The sequence below is a fragment of the Ovis canadensis genome, chromosome 1, assembly GCF_042477335.2.
Source record: "Ovis canadensis isolate MfBH-ARS-UI-01 breed Bighorn chromosome 1, ARS-UI_OviCan_v2, whole genome shotgun sequence".
Lineage (NCBI taxonomy): Eukaryota > Metazoa > Chordata > Mammalia > Artiodactyla > Bovidae > Ovis > Ovis canadensis.
In genome coordinates this window covers 207,140,674-207,158,802 of record NC_091245.1, presented here as the reverse complement: position 1 = coordinate 207,158,802, position 18,129 = coordinate 207,140,674, and the positions used below count along the sequence as shown (strand labels likewise).

Sequence of the window (18,129 nt, the reverse complement as noted above, 5' to 3'; positions counted from 1 at the left end):
CCCAGCACAGCCAAATAACTTTTTTTCAAATGCAGACATTCCCCAGAAGGCTAAGACTGGTAGGAACTTTTACTTTCTTTGGGACTTTTTGCCTTCTCCGGGGGCATAGCTAAGGCTGGTTTACAAACGCCATTTCTAATTCTCCCAAGGGTCCCACTAAGTAGCTATAACTAGTTCCATTCTATAGACAAGGAAAATGCCCCAATCCAGTCCAAGGTCACGCAGCTAGTAAGTTTTATGACTGAAAGTCAATCTTGATTTGTCTGATCCCAAAGTCTGTGCTCATTGCTCTCTAAGATCTGCTAACTAAGACCCTCTAACCTCAGGGGTCACTTAGACAGGTAAAAAAGAGACCTGCACCGAGTCCCAGCTGCTAGGATCCTCTCGGCCTGTAAGACACTTGGTGGCAATCAGAAAGAGCTTCTCCTTTGAGAGGGGGAATGGCCATCACTGCGTCCCCAAGACGTCTGCCCATTTCAGTCACTGTAACCACAGCGACTAGCCAGTGTGCATCCACTTTCTATGTACTGGATCAAGCTCTTTACAGGAGTGATCTTTAATTCCTTTCTCCCACTTTTCAAATGATAAAAAAATAAAACAAAAAACTCAAGCAGTTTAAGCTGCCTGCCTGACGTCAAAAGCAGAGCAGTAACAGAGTCAAACTGGTAGCCGAGACTCTGAGCTCATGACCATGCTCTTCCACTATATTCTGTTGTCTGCTCCCTTCCAGGATACGGCCTAGAAAACCCAGCTCCTGGTTAGTCCCTGGATTTTGCCTTCTATGACATTTGACTTTGGTGTTAGAGTAATACTGCTTTTTGTGCCCACTGGAAATTTCTGTGGGTCTGTTCATTGGTACAACTTCCTCCTTTGGGTGGTTTGCATAGGGCACTGTGGTCAGGTTCCCTGAGGCCAAATTCCCCCACCTGGAGGCAAAGTACCCCTCACCCCCGCCCCCCGCCCCCCGCCCCGCGCCCCGCGCCCCACCTCCAGAGGCATCAAAGCCCTTCTTGGGCTGCACAGAGGAGGCCGAAGGAGAAAGAGAGCAAACAGAAGATGTCGACACTTGCCTCCTCTCCATCTCTATGACCCTCATTCTTATCAGAGAACATCTCAAAAGGCTTTGATGTCTATTTCCTCTGGAATTTAAAGTGAAGTGTGGGATTGCACCACTGGCCCTGCCGGGGAGGGGTACGCTGGGGGGCAGCTGGGGGTGGGCAGGGAAAGAAATGCTAGAGCCTGTTCGTGTAAGGATCTCAGCCTCACCTTGGTAAATGTGAGATTCACAAAGCCGCCCTGGAAATTCAAAAGAAGGTTGGATTTTCTGGAGCCACAGTTTCCAGAGGCTTGAGTTGCATTGGGGTCGATGTTGAAGTATTTCTGAGGTGAAAAGACCTAAACCAAACAAAATAGATGGGCTCAATGAAGAGAACACTTTAGTTGGGAGACCAGAAACACAGGCTAGAAAGGAGTCTGAAACTCGAGGCTAGTGGGTTTTCACTGGGGAATTTCAAAGTCCCTGGAAGACACCTCTCATTTCCAATCTGTTAAGATTTTTTTTTAAACGAAAGAGTGCTCTCACAGTGAGGAGTTCCTTCAGAGATAATTCGTGGCAGCTATATCCTTGATAAACTGTGTGAAATTTAATTTTTGTTCAGTCAAACATGCTAGACACTACAGGAAATGTTTTGCTCTCTAATGAACTTCTGTTTCAAATAAAAACCCGAATGTGGAAGTTTTACTTGCAATCACAAAAATGGTGCAAGATAGGAAGAATTTTTATAGTGATTCTTTCAGTGAATCAAATAATCTTAACCCCTCACCCCCAGTACCTCCAACCAATCTTCTCATTAATCTGGATTTTTCATATCAATGTCACAGGTGGTTGTAACAACCATTGAATGCAAACCTCTCATTTCACAGGAAAGTTGTTGAAGCTTGAAAGTCATCCAGAGGGACAGTGCCAGGCTGGGATCAATGCTGGACGTACCCCGCACTCTGCCCATGCTGGCTAAAAGTGCGGAATGTGCATATTTAAAATTTTGGCGTGTGCTTTCCTTTGTTCATACAGTCACTATCAGTGTCTAATTTTATAGGTATTCTAAAACAGGTTCTCTTAATAGAGGACCTTGGAGAAAGAGGAACTTGCAAGTGTCTGTTTCATTACAAGACAGAGGATGCAGGGGAATGTTCATTTTTAGCAAGGCACTCTCACTCAAACTTTTCGAAGCTGTTGTTATGGTCCTATGGCCCCGACTTACCGACACGGAGTCTTGAACCGTAAGCTGTATCCCCATCTCTGCTTTGATACACAGCTTGCTTCCATTGAGAACCTGATAAAGTCCCGTCTTGGGTGACAATGGCTGTGGTGCGAGGGTGGGCCTGGGAGCTATGGTGGCAGGCGAGGCTGTGTGGGTGGTGTTGTTTGCAGCTGTGGTTGGCCCTGGGGTGTGGGTGGGTTGAGTAGGTTTCTGACTGGTTGTGATGTTGTGTGGTGAGGTGGACAAAGTTGCTGGAAGGGTGGTCTGGTTACTGAGTTGGGTGGTTTTCCCAGTTGTGTGGCTGGCAGTCGATGGCCTGTTTCCAGTGGTGTGAGCTGCTGGGTTGATGGTGACTGGTGGTGAACTGGGACCTATACTGAGGCCAGCTTTAGCCTCAGTGACTGGAAAAGTCACGTGTGACTTGCTGGGTGTGGCCAGGGTTGTGACTAGGGTGTGGGTTGTTGGAGTGGTTGGTAGGGTGCTCTGTGTAGTTACTGGGGAAGTTGTTACTAGAACTTCTATGGTTGTGTTTGTGGTTAGGGTCTCAGGGCTGGATGTTTTGGCAACTGTCTGAGAGGTGACGTGACCATCTGTTGATTTTGCTGCTGCAGTTTTGCAAGGCACGTGGTTAGTTGGTTGGAGGAGAGAAGGTTTTACTGTGGCCTGTCCTGTTGTAGGTGAAGAATAACCTGTGATTTCTGGAAACACGTTTGCCTTCATGTGACTGTCATAATACCAAATCACTGCAAATTAGAAAAAAAATGTTACTATACCAACTAATAGCTCACATTTGTTAGTCCCTCCCCACTCCCACTTTAATGTTTCATTAAAATTAACATGCATTTTTTAGATCTGGGGAAAATTTACAAGGATAGAATGGTGTCGTGAACATCGCTCAAAATTCTTCCACGAGGTTATAATTCTAACATTTTGATTGTACCCATGTTTTCACAGGATTGTGATCATACTGGGGTTTTCGAAGCAAGGATATCGAAGTGGTTTGCCATTCCCTTCTCCAGCGGATCGCGTTTTGTCAGAACTCTCCACCATGACCCGTCCATCTTGGGTGGCCCTGTATGGCATGGCTCACAGCTTCATTGAGTTACACAAGGCTGTCACCCATGATCGTACTGGAGATATTCTTTCCTTTTGTCTGTACGGGGTGTGGTACTAACACCCCAGAGAGCATGCTCAGCTAGATATCTAAGTGTCAATGTCACTTCATCTTCCATCTTCAGACATGAATCCAGACAGTTCCTGGGCAGAGTGTGTTCCTGGGTAGGATATTGCTGGGATGATCTGAAAGAGCTGGGGCAGCTTGAATAACAGGAATAAAGATCTGCACAGACTTGTACAGTTTTCATAGCATCATATAATCCCAGGCTTGAAAGGGACCTAATACAAACCCTAATCTAATGTGTGAATTTTACTGTTGGATGTTTTGTCGTGTGTTCAGCCAATCTATGCATAATTGCCTCCACTGACAAGAGATTCAGTTCCCTTCCATTTTTTATTTTGCCGTCAGCTTTCTAATTGTAGCCCAATTTCTATCATTCCCTTACTTAACCTTTAGAGTGGTCCAGTCTTTTCCAGCTAAGAAATTAAATTAACCCATAAAGACTCTGATATATCTGGTGTGCGTGTCCTTCACAGTTTGGCTTAAATGTCGGCTCCTTCAAGAATCTTCCCTGCCCTCCCCACATAGAACAGCTCCCCTTTCCCACAATTCTCCATCACAGTGTTATTTTCATTGCCCACACTGCAGTAATCACAACTTGTAATGATATAAGGGGATGGCATTCAAATATTTAACAATGAGCCTGGCCAGACAGCGTGTACCAGCCCTGATTATATGTTTATAGATTGTGCATCTCTCCCTCTAGATTAAAGGCAACCTCCAAGCGGGAGCTGTGGGTTTGTTTTTTTTTCCTTTCTACCACCAGGGCTTGTGCATTGAAGGTATTCAGCGGTTACAGAATGAATGAATAAATAACTGAATGTGTAAGGGGCGGTTATAACACTGTAGACCTCCTAGGATCATTCATATGTTTATTTGGCTGCTTTGGGTCTTGGTTGTGGCTCTCCATCTTGGTTTCCCAACCAGGGATCAAAAGCATGTCCCCTGCATTTGCAAAGCAGACTCTTAACCACTGGATCACCCTCCTCCTACAATTATTAGAAGGCTCAAACAAGGTGGTTTGAGTAAAAGCCTTTCTGAACTATTAAGCAGACCTAGAATGTGCTTTATTGTCATAGGTTCTCTCCCAGGTCACCCTTCAGGGCCAAAGGCCTCTGGCTCTTTTTCAACCAGAAAAGCTCTATCCTTGTCTCCTTCAGGCACAGAGCAAACCTGGAACAGGTGCAATGATGTCTCAGGGGAGCTTACAATCAGGTGCACTGAGAGATGGTGCTGTCTCTTCAGTGCCACGGTTTCCTGGTGTTTACCCATTGTACTTTCACTCACTGGAGTGGGAGCTGCCTGGTGTCAGGCAGTGACTTGGAAAAGCACGGGGAAAATGGAAAGATTGTTCTATGCTGGTGTTTATAGAGTCTTGAATTTCATATCTAACAAACATCATCCACAAACTCCTTTACTCTCTCTTTTTCATCCAAGGTATTTCTAAGTGGATACTTTCCCCATAATAATAGCAATAAAATTCCAAGTTACTACAAGCCACTTACTACATGGCAGACCTCAGATCAAGGGTTATCTTCCATCAACTCTTCTCAAAAACCCTTTGACAGGTACTAATCTTTCCATGTTTTTCAGATGAGGAAACTCAATTTTAGAAAATTCTATTAACTTGACCATAATTGTTCAACTAATAAATTTTGGAGCTTTAGACCCAAGCCCCTGTCTGAAGCAAAGCCTGCCCTTGAATCTGTGGATGGGTGGAGGCAGTGTGTACCCCTGGGAAGAACAGTGAGAGAAGAGACAAAAGCAGAGGAGAGAAGAGTAGGGTGCCCCTGCAGTGACCCCAGTTCACCAAACCTTCATCATGGTGGTCCTTAGTGAGGCTTTCAAAGGCCCACATGCTAAAACAGTGATCATTTTCCAGAAGAAAAGGCTAACTGTAAGTCCAGTAGTAACACTTATCAATTATTTCTGCACACCTGGTTTGTAAAAGACATTATTAATGACATTTAGTTACTTTAGACTATTACTAAAGTCTTTTCTGTATCCAAAATGTTTACTTGGACAACTGAAATGTATAATATTTGAGAGTTATATCAATTGATTTTCTGGGTTGTAGGTTTACTTTATAAATCTTTGTAAAATCACTCCATGTGGAGGCTTTCTGCCCATATTGTAGAACCTGGGGCAAGGTTTCTCCATTCAAGGTTATTATGAAGGTTGACAGTTGTTGAAGATTTATTTTCACAATTCATTTGGGCTAAATCTGAGTTGCTGTTTCCTGGGTCAAGAACCCAATAGGAATCTCATTAGGATCATAGTATTATGATGGAGAAATAGAATTCACTCCCAGACATGGTGTCTAGGAATATCTATTGTAAAAAGCAAAGATTGCTCCAGAGAACTCTGGGAAATTGAGAACCACCTGCCTTTTGCTCTCCTGGATAATTAGGTCCTTGATAAAATCCCACTGTGTTTACCTTATGCTTATGAGATAGAAGTAAATCTTTTCAACTGAGTAAAATTTCCTCAACTGAGTAGCACACACTTTCAAAGGCGGAACCTTCCTGAATTAATACAATTATTATCTCTCAGTTGTGATGAATGAACTCAAATAAGGGGAAAAAACACATTGGCTATTTATGAATGCACAGTGCTCCAAACAGGATAAGAACACTCATGGTACCCTGTCAAGTGTTCTTGGGGTACAGCAAACCTTTGTGAGGTGCCCGGAAGTGATGGTGTCTCCGTATGATACATGACTTTGTGGTCAACAGATGCCTGGGGCTGGTAGGTGACAGGACCAAAAGTGAGAGAGTGTGTTACCACTAAACAACTCTGGGAAATATTGTTCCTGTATTCTCCTTCTCCAATCTAGCCCCTCTCCTCCTTTCCTCGTAGGAGTGTGAGGTGTAAAAGATGGGCCGATGATAAGACAGAAATTTGACAGGGGTAGGTCTGCTGTGCATTGAAATATGTCCAAGAAACTTCATAAGTTTGTTAGGTACTCAAGGAAACAATACTCTGAAAAATACTCCGTTTTTACAAAATCTATGTTTATGACCACACATATATGCCCAATCTTTGTCAAAACTGGGTCATAGTTTTTAAATGGGTTCTTTGACCCCTAGTGGTTTAGTTAAGTTCTCTGAGACCCACAAAGAGGCAAGTAGGCAGAAGCAAGGGCAGGGCATAACTCAGAATCTCTCAGCCCTCCTCCTGCTCAAAAGAACACAACCTGAAATCTGCACATTGATTTGCCAGGCTCTCACTCCCAGAACCTGAGCATCTCCTCTCCAGGATTCAAGAGACTCAGAAAATGAGTACCCTAGAGTTTTCACCCCTCTAGATGGTGAGCTGCAGCAGGTGGTGTGAGAAGGTTTGGATTTCCCTACAGCTTGCATGAGGATCTGAGAGATACCCCGTCAAGCAGGCCCTGGGAAAGCCAGTGATCACACAAGTACTACTTCTCTTGGTATTTCCCAGACAGTGGGGACTTCCTAGAGAGCCTTAGTTTGGTTTCCTTGCCACACCCAATTCAACAGCCATATGAGCGACTACACTGAGCCAAGTTCAGGTAACTGAGGCAGGTCTTAATTCTTAGGGGCTCTAAACCTTGTGTGGCAGATACAAAAATGGACTACACACCTCAGTGTGGCAGGGCTTATTATTGAAGCAGGCCCTCTGAGTGCGATGGGGTGAGGTGGGGAATCTAACAGAAGAAGTTCTTCAGCCAGACAAGAGAGCAGATGGCATCCTACAGGCAAGAGGAAGAGTTTGTGCAAAGGCACAGGGACATCAGAGCCTGGCATGTCTGCAGAACAGCAAGGGGGTCAACATGAAGGGAACATGGGAGGGTGTGGGGAGGAGGGATAGGTGGAAGGCCAGCAGGGAGTGGGCCTGGTGGGTTTTGGAGGCTACACTTTGCACAGCTGTAAGGAACACAGCTGGAGAGTAAATGGAGCCCCAGGGGCCACATCCAGGGGCAGGGAACTGGGTTTAATGCCCAGGCACTTTCTCTGGCACCTCCCTGGGCAGCAGAAGCAGCCCCAGCTGCATGAGGCAGGAAGACTGTTTCTGGATGTGTGGGGCAGCAGGGGTCAGCCTTTGGCAAGATTCTGCTCACAGTTTCACAGTTTAGTCTTAAAGCAAAAAGATGCAAATCCTGTCTCTGTTAACTTTCTGGGGGACTTGAGACTCAACGAGAACCTTTGAACAAAAGGGGCTCCAGCCCTGTGTTGGAGACGGCTGGCTGACTCCCCCAAAATTCAGTCTCTTCTTTTTCCTTCGTAAATAGAACCATGAGTTGAAGTTGAGTGCTTACTGCTTGGAATTCATCTCCAAGCCTCTTTTCCAGATGGGAAAGATTGGAATGTGTGACTGAGTTCAGGCCAAAGCAATAGAAGAGGTAGGGTCATGTGGACCTTCTGGGAAGGCTGCTTGGAGGGAGCTCAGTCACTCCTGGGGCCTCTCTGCTGCCTTTCTGTTTCCTCCTTCAATTAGCCTGCAAGCTGTATGTGATGGCTAGAGCTCTGCAGACAACGAGAGCTGTGAGGAGGTCTTGCAGGTGGAGGTCATACATAGGGTGGTGGGTCGATGAGAATGAGTCCCCACACACCTGCTCTGACTTCCTCTCGACTCATTTTCACTTAAGAGGGAAACAAACATTCCTCTTGTTTAATTCACTATTTGGAGCTGGTCTCTTGTGTGCAACTAAACCTAAATTTGACTGATACCAACTTAAATCCCCTTATTTCACAGGGGAAGAATTTGAGATCAGGGAAGCCAAGTGACTGGAAAAAGATTACACAGTAAACTTACTTTAAAGCTATGTCTCTCCAAGTAAAATGTCTAATGCTCTTTGCTCATACCCAGTTTAGCGAGTATTTCTTGAATATATGCATGTAGGAGCGCAGTGCATAAGTGTAGAACATGGACCCTGATTTGTTAGCTGAGTGCCTGTGTTCACCTCTAAGAATGTGCAGCTCAGAGAGGAAAGGGCGATGTGGCATTTCCCCTCCCCCTGCCTGGGCATTTATCACACACTCATTGCATTCTTGAATCTCCCAGTCACCTGCCAGCCATTGAAATTTTGCCCACACATAGCTCAGAACTTATGGTTTTTAATTAGTTTGCTCTGTTAATCATAATAATGACTTTCCATTTTTGCCTCCCAAAGAATGTGAAACTCTAATTCTGAAAGTGCAGCGCAAAGGATAACAGCCTGGATTAGGGCAGCTGGCTTGACTCTTCACCCAACTTTCATGATGATTTGGGTTACACCCCAGTGCAGGTGTGTCCCCCATTTGAGCACGTTAGTGGGGCCGTGTGGACAGAGCTAGTTCCCTTACACATTGAAGTCAGTGGTAGTATACGCAATTGTGAATCAACAAGCAAGCTTTACAAAGTACATAAGAGGACCCTGTGTCCTAGGGAGAAAACGCTCCTGGTGAAAGCAGGGGATAGGGACATAAAAGGATCATTAAAAGCTTAGCTTCCCAGATAGTCTCTCTGATCTGAATCCTTGCAATTGAAAAACAAATCTTTGACGCCCTGGCTTACATCCTTCTGAGATGGTGCAGTTTGTCAGCCACGTCTCATTCATCTTCACAACTTATTGTCACATGATAGAAATGTAGCACTTCATCTGAGAAAAGCAGAAAAAGCAAAGCATGACATGCTTTCCCCAGAGTGTGTGCCAAGAGCCCCATCTTTAAGTCCTGGCTCAGTTCTTCACCTCTTAAATGGGAGTGATATCTACAAACTCTCCCTAATCAGGTGCCTAGAACCCATCTGGGAACCACAGGCAGTGTCTCTGTCTTCCTGGGTTGACACCTACTCTGCCTGACATGGTAAACAATCCAAACCATGGAAGCCTTTGGGAAACACTGAAGTGTGCTCCACAGGCAGAGTAATAAAAAGACAGTCCCAAGTCAAATACCCACAGTAACTGAAGCCACTACAGCTATTTTCGGTCTGCCCTGTCCCACCTTGGTTACTGGAACTAGAATGAAGTCACATTTAATAGGACCAGATATGGTGGGGTCACCGTGGAAGGTCATGCGTGTCACTCACCAGCCAGAGACACGAAGAACAGCACCACTGCAGAGATCTGCCAGGACATGACTGGGGAGCCGGGAGCACCAGTGCCTCGCCAAGCAGCTGCTAGGCTCAGCGCTCAGCACGGCTGGGTCTTCTGAACGGTGGGAGGCTGATGCCAGGGCAGGCTCCTTCTGCCCTTCGCTCAGTTGTGGCCAAGAAACCAAAGTCACTTGTGTTATGAGAAGCAACTGAGAGGCCCTCCCAAGCAGTGCGCTGAGGGCGGGAAACCACAAGTGGCCCTCCGGTGAAAGCAGACACTTTCGGTTCTGCCTTAAGTGTTTGTAACAAATGGGGTCGGGGGTGGGGCATGTCCCCCAGCCCGATTAAGAGCATCTAAGATTATTTTCCATAAGAGGAGGTGGATCTGTGTCAGTACCTGCTTCCTTCTCTCATAAGCTGGGTCTCCATTTTTCTCTAAGATCTTGAATCTACTTCTGTATAAACCCAGAGACCCCTTCTCAGCTGAGAGAAAACCAATCCCTCACTCATGAGGAGTAGGAGTCAAAACTCAGTAGTAGAGCGCTGTCTGTCTCTGTGTGTATTCACAAGAAGTCGGAGACAGCCCTGCTCGCTGCTCAAAGTAGCCTTATCTGGCACCCTCACCTTGTGGGGAGTGGGAAGAGTATGGTCTAAAGAGTTGGGGAGATCTGGGGTTTGAATCTGACCCTGCCAACTCAGCAGTTGTACAACCTTGGGTAACCTCTCTGAGCCTAGGTTTCTTCTGCTGTATAATAGGAATAATAATGCCTACCCCCAGTTGGTTTTTCTGGAACATGAATAATATTCAATGTCTTGGAAAGATGACCTTTTCATCTCTTATCTCCTTCCTCTATTAATTAGATGAACCAATGATGGTCTCTCAGAGCTGTGAATCCCAGTCAGGAGGAATACGCATATAAGCAGTAGATCAGAGGAATGATGGCTTAACTAACCAACTTTACATTAAAAAATTACCTTGCAATACTGTCCCAAGTTTGCTAAGGAGTTTTAAAAGTTTAAAAATTAGTACTTTTAAAATTTAAAGCATTAATCAGCTATTAACAATATTGTAGGTGGTCTTTGGGGGCTTACCTGGTGGCTCAGTGGTAAAGAATCCACCTCTCAGTCCTGGAGACTCGAGATGCAGGTTTGATCCCTGGGTTGGGAAGATCCCGTGGAGAAGGGAATGGCAATCCACTCTAGCATTCTTCCCTGGGAAATCCCATGGACAGAGGAGCCTGGTGAGCTACCGTCCGTGGGGCTGCAGAGTCAGACATGACTGAGACTGAATGAACACACATGCTTGCATAGCTCCCTGGAGCTCCTGGCAGGGAGTGGCTGTAGCCTGAGGGCCGTTGGATCGCAGGTATTCTTCCCCTTCCAGAGTGCCCTGGAGGGCTAAAATCTCCGATGACCCTGACATCCTTCTTTACTAATACGGCAGGCAATATTCTATTTCTCAAGTCAAAATACTGGATTATAATTGTGGATTTGTTTATTTCTCTTTGCAGTTCTGTTTTTGCTTTGTGTATTCTGAAGCTCTGTTATTGATGTGCAAACACTTAGGCTTGGTATGTCCTCTTGATAGATTTACCACTTTATTATTTTTAAGTGATTTTTATTTTTGGTCATATTCTTTGTTCCGAGACTCAATTTGTTTTTATATTAACATAGTTATTCTTTCTTTTGATTAGTGTTAGAATGGGATATCTTTTTCCATCCTTTTACTTTTAATCTATTTCTGTCTTTATGTGTGCGTGTGGTAGTCACTCAGTCATGTCCGATTCTTTGCAACCCTATGGACTGTATAGCCTGCCAGGCTCCTCTGTCCATGGAACTCTCCAGTTAAGAATACTGGAGTGGGTTGCAGTTCTGTTATCTAGGGCATATTCCTGAAGCAGGGCTCAAACTCTGGTCTCCTGCATTGCAGGCAGATTCTTTACCATCTGAGCCACCAGGGAAGCTCTTGTGTCTTTATACTGTTGGATAAAATGAGGCATACTAACATTTTTTTAAAGTTTATTTGAGCAAAACTCAGTTCAAATTGGGCAGGGTCAAGCCAGAAGTAGTTGGGAGAGCTCCACTGATAGAAGCTGGGGGAAAGACTTTTCTAGGGGAGAGGCAGAAGCAAAGGAAGGAAATTATTTGATTGGCTGCAGCTTCAGTGGGTGTGTTCTTTGAGAAAGTCAAGCTGGCTGTGTGTGATTGGTTGTCTCTAGGTTTCAGTTTCTTAACCTTCAGGCATTTCAGGCATAGGCTTTGGTTTGCTAAAGTGGGTTTCTTGTAGGTCACAAGGGTGGTCTTTTTTCTTTTTCTTTTCTTTTTAAAATATTCAATTTGACAATAACTTCCTTTTAATTGGGGTGTTCAAACAATAGGATTACTGATATAGTTACCATCTTGGCAACTGTTGTCTATTTTTTCCTGCCCATTTTTGGTTTCATATCTCCTCTTTCTCTATTAACTCTTGGTTAGTTACTTTTTAAAATTCCATGTTATCGCATCTGTTGACTTATTAGTTGTAACTCTCATGTCATAACTAATATCTCACACAGCAAAAACTCTCATGTTTGCTTTAGAGTTTAGGGTATATATCTTTAAGGTATCACAGTGTACCTTCAAATGATTTTATACCACTTCACACAGAAGAATCTTACAAGAGTTTACTTCCATTTCTTCCCTCTTCACTTCTGCTGTCTTGTCATACGTTTTAATTCAGTAGATGTAATGAATCCCACAACATATTGTTGCTCTATTTTTATTTAAATAATCAATTATCTTTTAAGGAGAGGTAAATGATAAGGGGGGATAAAAGGCTTTCATACTTACTCATTGGGACTTCCCTGGCAATCCAGTAGATAAAAATCTGTCTTGCAGTTCAGGGGATGTGAGTTTGATCCTGGTTGGGGAAACTAAGGTCCCACAAGCTGCAGAGCAGCTAAGCTTGTATGCTCTGGAGCCCGAGTGCCACCAGAGAGTCCCTGCACTGCAGCGAAAGATCTGCATGCTGCAGACAAATAGATTAAAAAATAAATAAAATATTAAAAAAGAATTATTTAAATTAAAAAAAAACTTACTCCCGTGATTACCATTTCTTGCAGTCTTCACTCCTTTGTGCAGATCCTTGGGTCAGTTGTTGCCACAGTTACCCTAAGTACACTACATACATCATCAAATTACTCAAGTGTTACGTGTGTTTAAGGTATGGCCTTGTTTGCTCAAATGCTTTCTCAGTGTGTGCTCCACCCCAACTTTGGGTCTTCCCTGATATGTGTGAGAGTCTCTCTTTCTCTCCACGCTTTTCAGCTCTCCTGACAGATTCCACTGTTACTGATAGTTGCTGCTTGTTAGTCTGGTGCTGGCACTAAGCCAGAAGATGCTCTGTTCAGATTGAGTCTCAGGCAGGCAGGCACTCTGTCCCTGGGTTTTGAGGGAGTGTGACCTTCGAATTGTTTCTATCCTTCCCCCAGCACATATGCCCACCTCTTTCTCAGGATCAGAGGTACGGTTTTCATTCCGTTCTCTTTCCCCAGCTGCAGTTGGGCTTACCAGCCTGTAAGTCTGTGTTTATCACACCTGTTCTTGAGCAGTTGGATCTACTTTTGTTCTGTTAGAAATAGGATCCAAGCATTAGTTTCCTGTATTTCCTGCAGCAGCTAGTATTCCTCTCCCTGGGCTAAGCCCTGAAGGATACTTTCTCAGGACTTTCACTAATTGTGTGTGTGTGTATGTGTGTGTGTGTGTGTGTGTGTGTGTTAGAGTGCCCAGTGACACCACTGGAGAAAAGTCTGCTACTGAATGCAAATTTTCATTACATCTGCAGGTTTCAATTTTCTCTTGCAAATTTACACTAGGCCACTAGCAAATTCAGCTGAACTCTGCTTGCCGACATGTAGCACTGCCTGCTCCAAGCAGGCAAGAGCTGGAGTCCTCTCTTTGCAGGTGCCTGTTTCCCTTGGACTTCAGCTTATATGGCTGCCCTGTGAACACAGCTCTCTTTTGGTCCACAAAAGGTGTGAATTTGCATATTTTCCAGATTTTCTGATCTTGCAAGTGTGGGGACAGTGCTGTTTCTAGCTTTCTCCATAGTATTATTGTTAATAGCTGCATAGAATTCCATTGTATGTCAGTATAATACTTTATCAACCAGTTTTTAAATTATTTAATATATTTTTAATTTATTGTTAACGAAACTGAGGAGCTTAAAACAGCAAACACTTGTTATCTCATGGCCCTCTGGTAATAAATTTAAGGGTGGTTTTGGTGGGTTCTTCTGGGTCTGGGTCTCTTATGAAGTTTCAGCCAAGACGTCAGCTGGAGCTGAAGCCATCAGAAGACTCGACTAGGGCTGGAGAATCTAACCTCCCAGGTAGCTCACACACGGCTGCTGGCAGGAGGCTTCAGTTCCTACCACTCAAATCTTTCCTTTGGGATGTTTCAGTGTCCTCTCCATATGGCAGCTAGCTTCTTCTACAGCAAGGAATCCAACAGGGAGAACGAGGAAGAAACCAAAATGGCTTTTACAACGCAGTCTTGAAAGGCAACAAGCATCACTTACACCACATTCTGTTTATTACGGTCACTAGTATAGCCACACTTAAAGGAAGGGTAATTTTACTGCACTCTTTGAAGGGAGGAGTCTCAACTTGTTGCAAGAAAAAGAGTGAGGTGCAGGAAAGTGGTCACATCCCAGGTTACGTCTGAATCCCTGGACCAAGTGTGGATTCTTGGCTTAGTGCAGGAAAAAATTCAAGAGTGAACCATAGTAAACTGAAAGAAGGTTTGTTCAGGGAGGAAACACACCTCATATACAGAGTATAGACCATCTCAGAAAGCAAGAGAGGAAAGGGAAGCACCAGGGTACAGGGTTGTCAGCTTTTATAGGGGCGAATAATTTCATAGGCTGAGTGGAATGAGTATTCCAGCTATTTGGGGGAAGGGGGATTTCCAGGAATTGGGCAAGCGCCAATTTTTTGACCTTTAAGGTCATCTTTGGAGACATCATGGCACCTGAAATATGTCATTTAGAGTACTGATGTTACAATGAGTGTGCACTGGGGCTCAAGTCAAGAGGAAGTCGACTCATCTGCCATCTTGGATCTAGTTGGTTCTGATCAGTTTATATCATGTCCTCAGGCTATGTCATTCTTTTGGAGGTTGTGCCCCCTTCCTGTTTCAAATTTGGAGATAAAATGTAACACTATCACAGACATTTAGGTTGTTTCCCATTTCTCACCACTTGTTTTCCTCTTAAAAGTAAACCTAAAATGAACCCTGTACATAGAATTCTTGGTTCATTGGTATGAGTAAATCATTAAAAATAAATTTCTAGAAGAGGAATTGCTGGATCAGATAATATACTTGTTTTAAATTTTTAAAACTGTTACAAATTGCCTTCTAAAATGCTAGCACTGATTTATACTTCTACCACAACACATGAGGGTGCTGGTTTTCCTATATCTTCTCCATCACTGGGTATCATCAAAGTTTTAAATGTTGGGCACTCTGATAATGAAAAATGATATATCACGTTTTGGCCTCTTATCATCTATTTACTGGATTTTGAATTTTTTTCCTATGTATATTCACACCCTTTGCCTATTTCTTTTTCCATTGTTATTGATTTGTAAAAGCTCTTTATATAATACACCAAAGAATTGAGTCTTGTGCCACATGTTTTGAAAATGCATTTACCTTTTGAGTTTCCATTTTTCCTTTTTTCTACATGTAAGTTTTTGCTTCTTGCAAAGCTTAATTTGTCAAAATTTTCCTTTGTAGCTTCTGGTTTCAGTTTTTGCCTGGAAAGACTATCCTATTCAAGATTCTTTTTACAATGTTGTGATTTTCATGATTTCTTTAAGTCACACATTTGAACAATAGTGAAACCAAGAAAGACCCTGTGGGGCTCCTGGGCATGGAAGCTTTTCAAAAACAGTTGCTACTCAAGGAATAGGGGATGCAGAGGCAAGAGAGGAGCAGTCAAGAAACAATACTATAGCCTTGAGGCAGGGTCTTGGTTCTACCTCAAGTGATACACATAACAATATCTTTGAGCTCTTTATAGAACTAAAGAGAGTGAAAGTGAAGTCGCTCAGTCATGTCCAACTCTTTGCGACCCCGTGGACTGTAGCCCACCAGGCTCTTTTGTCCATGGGATTCTCCAGGCAAGAATACTGGAGTGGGTTGTCATTTCCTTCTCTAGGGGATCTTCCCAACCCAGGGATCGAACCCAGGTCTCCCGCATTGCGGGCAGACGCTTTACCCTCTGAGCCACCAGGGAAGCCTTTATAGAACTAAAAATACCAGCAAACGGAAGATATTAGCATTCCTCATTCTAAATTAAAGGAACCAGAGAAGCTCTTCAAAAGACCCCCAGAGGCCAAGCTAAAGGAATGTAGGCCCTGCTCACACCCTAATCTTTACCAGTAACTCTGTCCTTAAACCATTGCTAAAAAACTCCTTACCAAGTCCCTCTGGGTTGGGGACACACAGTTTTTGAGAGACATGAGCCTGCTGTGTCCCCCTTTGACTGGCAATGCAGTAAAGTTATCCTTTTCTACTTCACTCCAAACTCTAATCTTAGAGATTTGATTTGGCATTGGTGCACAAAGGTTGAGTTTTGGTATCAATATGAATGATTTTAAGGGCTGAGATAAACTTATTATTGTTTTTTCCATATTGCTATCCAGAGGTCCAAATACCACTTTTACACATAATTTATCTTTTTGGTTCAGAACTAATTTGAAGTCCTTTTTTTTTGGTAGTGTGAATTCTGAGATGTATTTGGGTCCATTTCAAGATTCTCTACTCTGTTCCTTTTGTTAATTTCCACAGTATATGGTCTCTGGCAAATTAAATATTATGGTTGTTGTTGTTTGGTCTTAAAGTTGTGTCCAACTCTTTGCAACCCTATGGACTGTAGTATGCCAGGCTCCTTTGTCCTCCAGTATCTCCCTGAATTTGCTCAAATTCATGACCATTGAGTCCATGATGCTATCTAACCATCTCATTCTCTACTGTCTCCTCCTTTTGCCTTCAATCTTTCCCAGCATCAGGGTCATTTCCAATGAGTCAGCTCTTTGCATCAGGTGGCCAAAGTATTTGAGCTTCAGCTTCAGTATCAGTCCTTCCAATGAGTATTCAGGGTTGATTTACTTTAAGATTGACTGGTGTGATCTCCTTGCAGTCCAAGGGACTCTCAAGAGTCTTCTCCAGCACCACAATTAAAAAGCATCAATTCTTTGGTGCTCAGCCTTCTATATGAACCTACTCTCACATCCACACATGACTACTGGATTATACAGGCATTTGTCAGCAAATTGATGTCTCTGCTTTTTAATACATTGTCTGGATTTATCATATCATTCCTTCTAAGGATCAAATGTCTTTTAATTACATTTCTGCAGTCACAATCCTACAATTCTTGCTATTAATAATAGCCATATTTGAAAAGCTTATCCATAAAAACTGCTGCCTGATTAAAGATGGAATTGACAAATATTTTATACAGGATTGGTGAAACTATATTTTAAAAAGCATTCTATTCTCATTTGACAGTGAACTTGGAATTCAAGAGACACTTAATGCTTGTTGCTGTTTTTGTTGTCAGTAAGTTGTATCTAACTCTTCACAGCCCCATGGACTGCAGCATGCCAGGCCTCCCTGTCTTTCACTATATCCTGGACAAGTTCACATCCATTGATTCGGTGATGCTTTCCAACCATCTCATCCTCTGCAAACCTCTTTTCCTTTTGCCTTCAATCTTTCCCAGTACCAGAGTCTTTTCCAATGAGTCGACTCATACTTGACTGATAAGCAAATGCTACTGTGGTAACTTAGAATCCTTGCCTGAGAGCTGGAAGACCTGGATTCTAGTTTCTCCTCTGCTGCAGGCTGGCTGGGTTACACAGACACATATTAGTAAAGTTGTAATGAGGCAGTGGCTTCTCAACCCCTCTTGGAGCTTGGTGTGGCCATTCAACATAGCTTTCACTAAGGGAATATAAGAAAATATTTTGTGTGCTACTTGTGGGCTGGGCCTTAAAACATTGCATATACATATCTCCCAAGTGCTTTTTCCTTCCTGCAAGATGGAAGATGGACATTCCTGAAATTTGCTTTTGACTGTGTAGACAAAGACAATGCTCTAGGGGATGGTAGAAAACCAGAAAGGAGGAACCTGGGACACTAAATGACCCTGTGAAGCAGAGTAGACTGCAAGCTCAATTCAGGCTGTTTCACAGACAGAAACATTCTTTAGTCACTATATTGTTGGATCTCTTTGTTACAGCAGAGTCTTTCCTTTTACTAATACACATTGGATGTTATATTTCACAAAGGAAAGGGTTCTGTGGTCAGATAAGTTTGGGAAATCATGAGTTTAACAAAAATATACAGATTTCTTCCCGAAAGAGTTCTCAGCTCCTTTAATTTACTAGTTGGGATCAACCAAGACAGTAATATGTACTACTTGTAAAGTATATTTATTTTTAGATAATTCTTTTTCATTATGGGATTAACTCATTGAACTTTTACATTCTTCTGCCTATTCTGCAAAATATACTCTGGGAAATGCTGGTTTAGAATATCTCTAACTTTTCTAATAATTTCATAATGCATGGTTGTTCTTTACTGTGGACACAGACTCTGGCC

At 43.3% G+C, this 18,129-nt stretch overlaps 1 protein-coding gene across 6 annotated transcripts in view; it reads right to left on the bottom strand.

The window, feature by feature from the left end:
- Positions 1 to 9,766, bottom strand: part of LAMP3 (lysosomal associated membrane protein 3) — a 32,073-nt gene extending 22,307 nt beyond the window's left edge. For 2 of the 6 annotated variants that reach the window (XM_069559107.1, XM_069559115.1), the window contains exons 1-4: positions 9,472 to 9,744; positions 8,959 to 9,043; positions 2,262 to 3,004; positions 1,267 to 1,395 (exon numbers count right to left, since the gene is read on the bottom strand). In XM_069559107.1, coding sequence (XP_069415208.1) covers positions 1,267 to 1,395; positions 2,262 to 3,004; positions 8,959 to 9,001 — 915 coding nt within the window. In that variant the 5' untranslated portion in view covers positions 9,002 to 9,043; positions 9,472 to 9,744. Of the gene's footprint in view, positions 1 to 1,266; positions 1,396 to 2,261; positions 3,005 to 8,958; positions 9,044 to 9,471 lie in introns of all 6 variants that reach the window. The other 4 variants (XM_069559097.1, XM_069559092.1, XM_069559079.1 and 1 more) reach the window with 4 other exon arrangements.
- Positions 9,767 to 18,129: the final 8,363 nt, after the last annotated feature.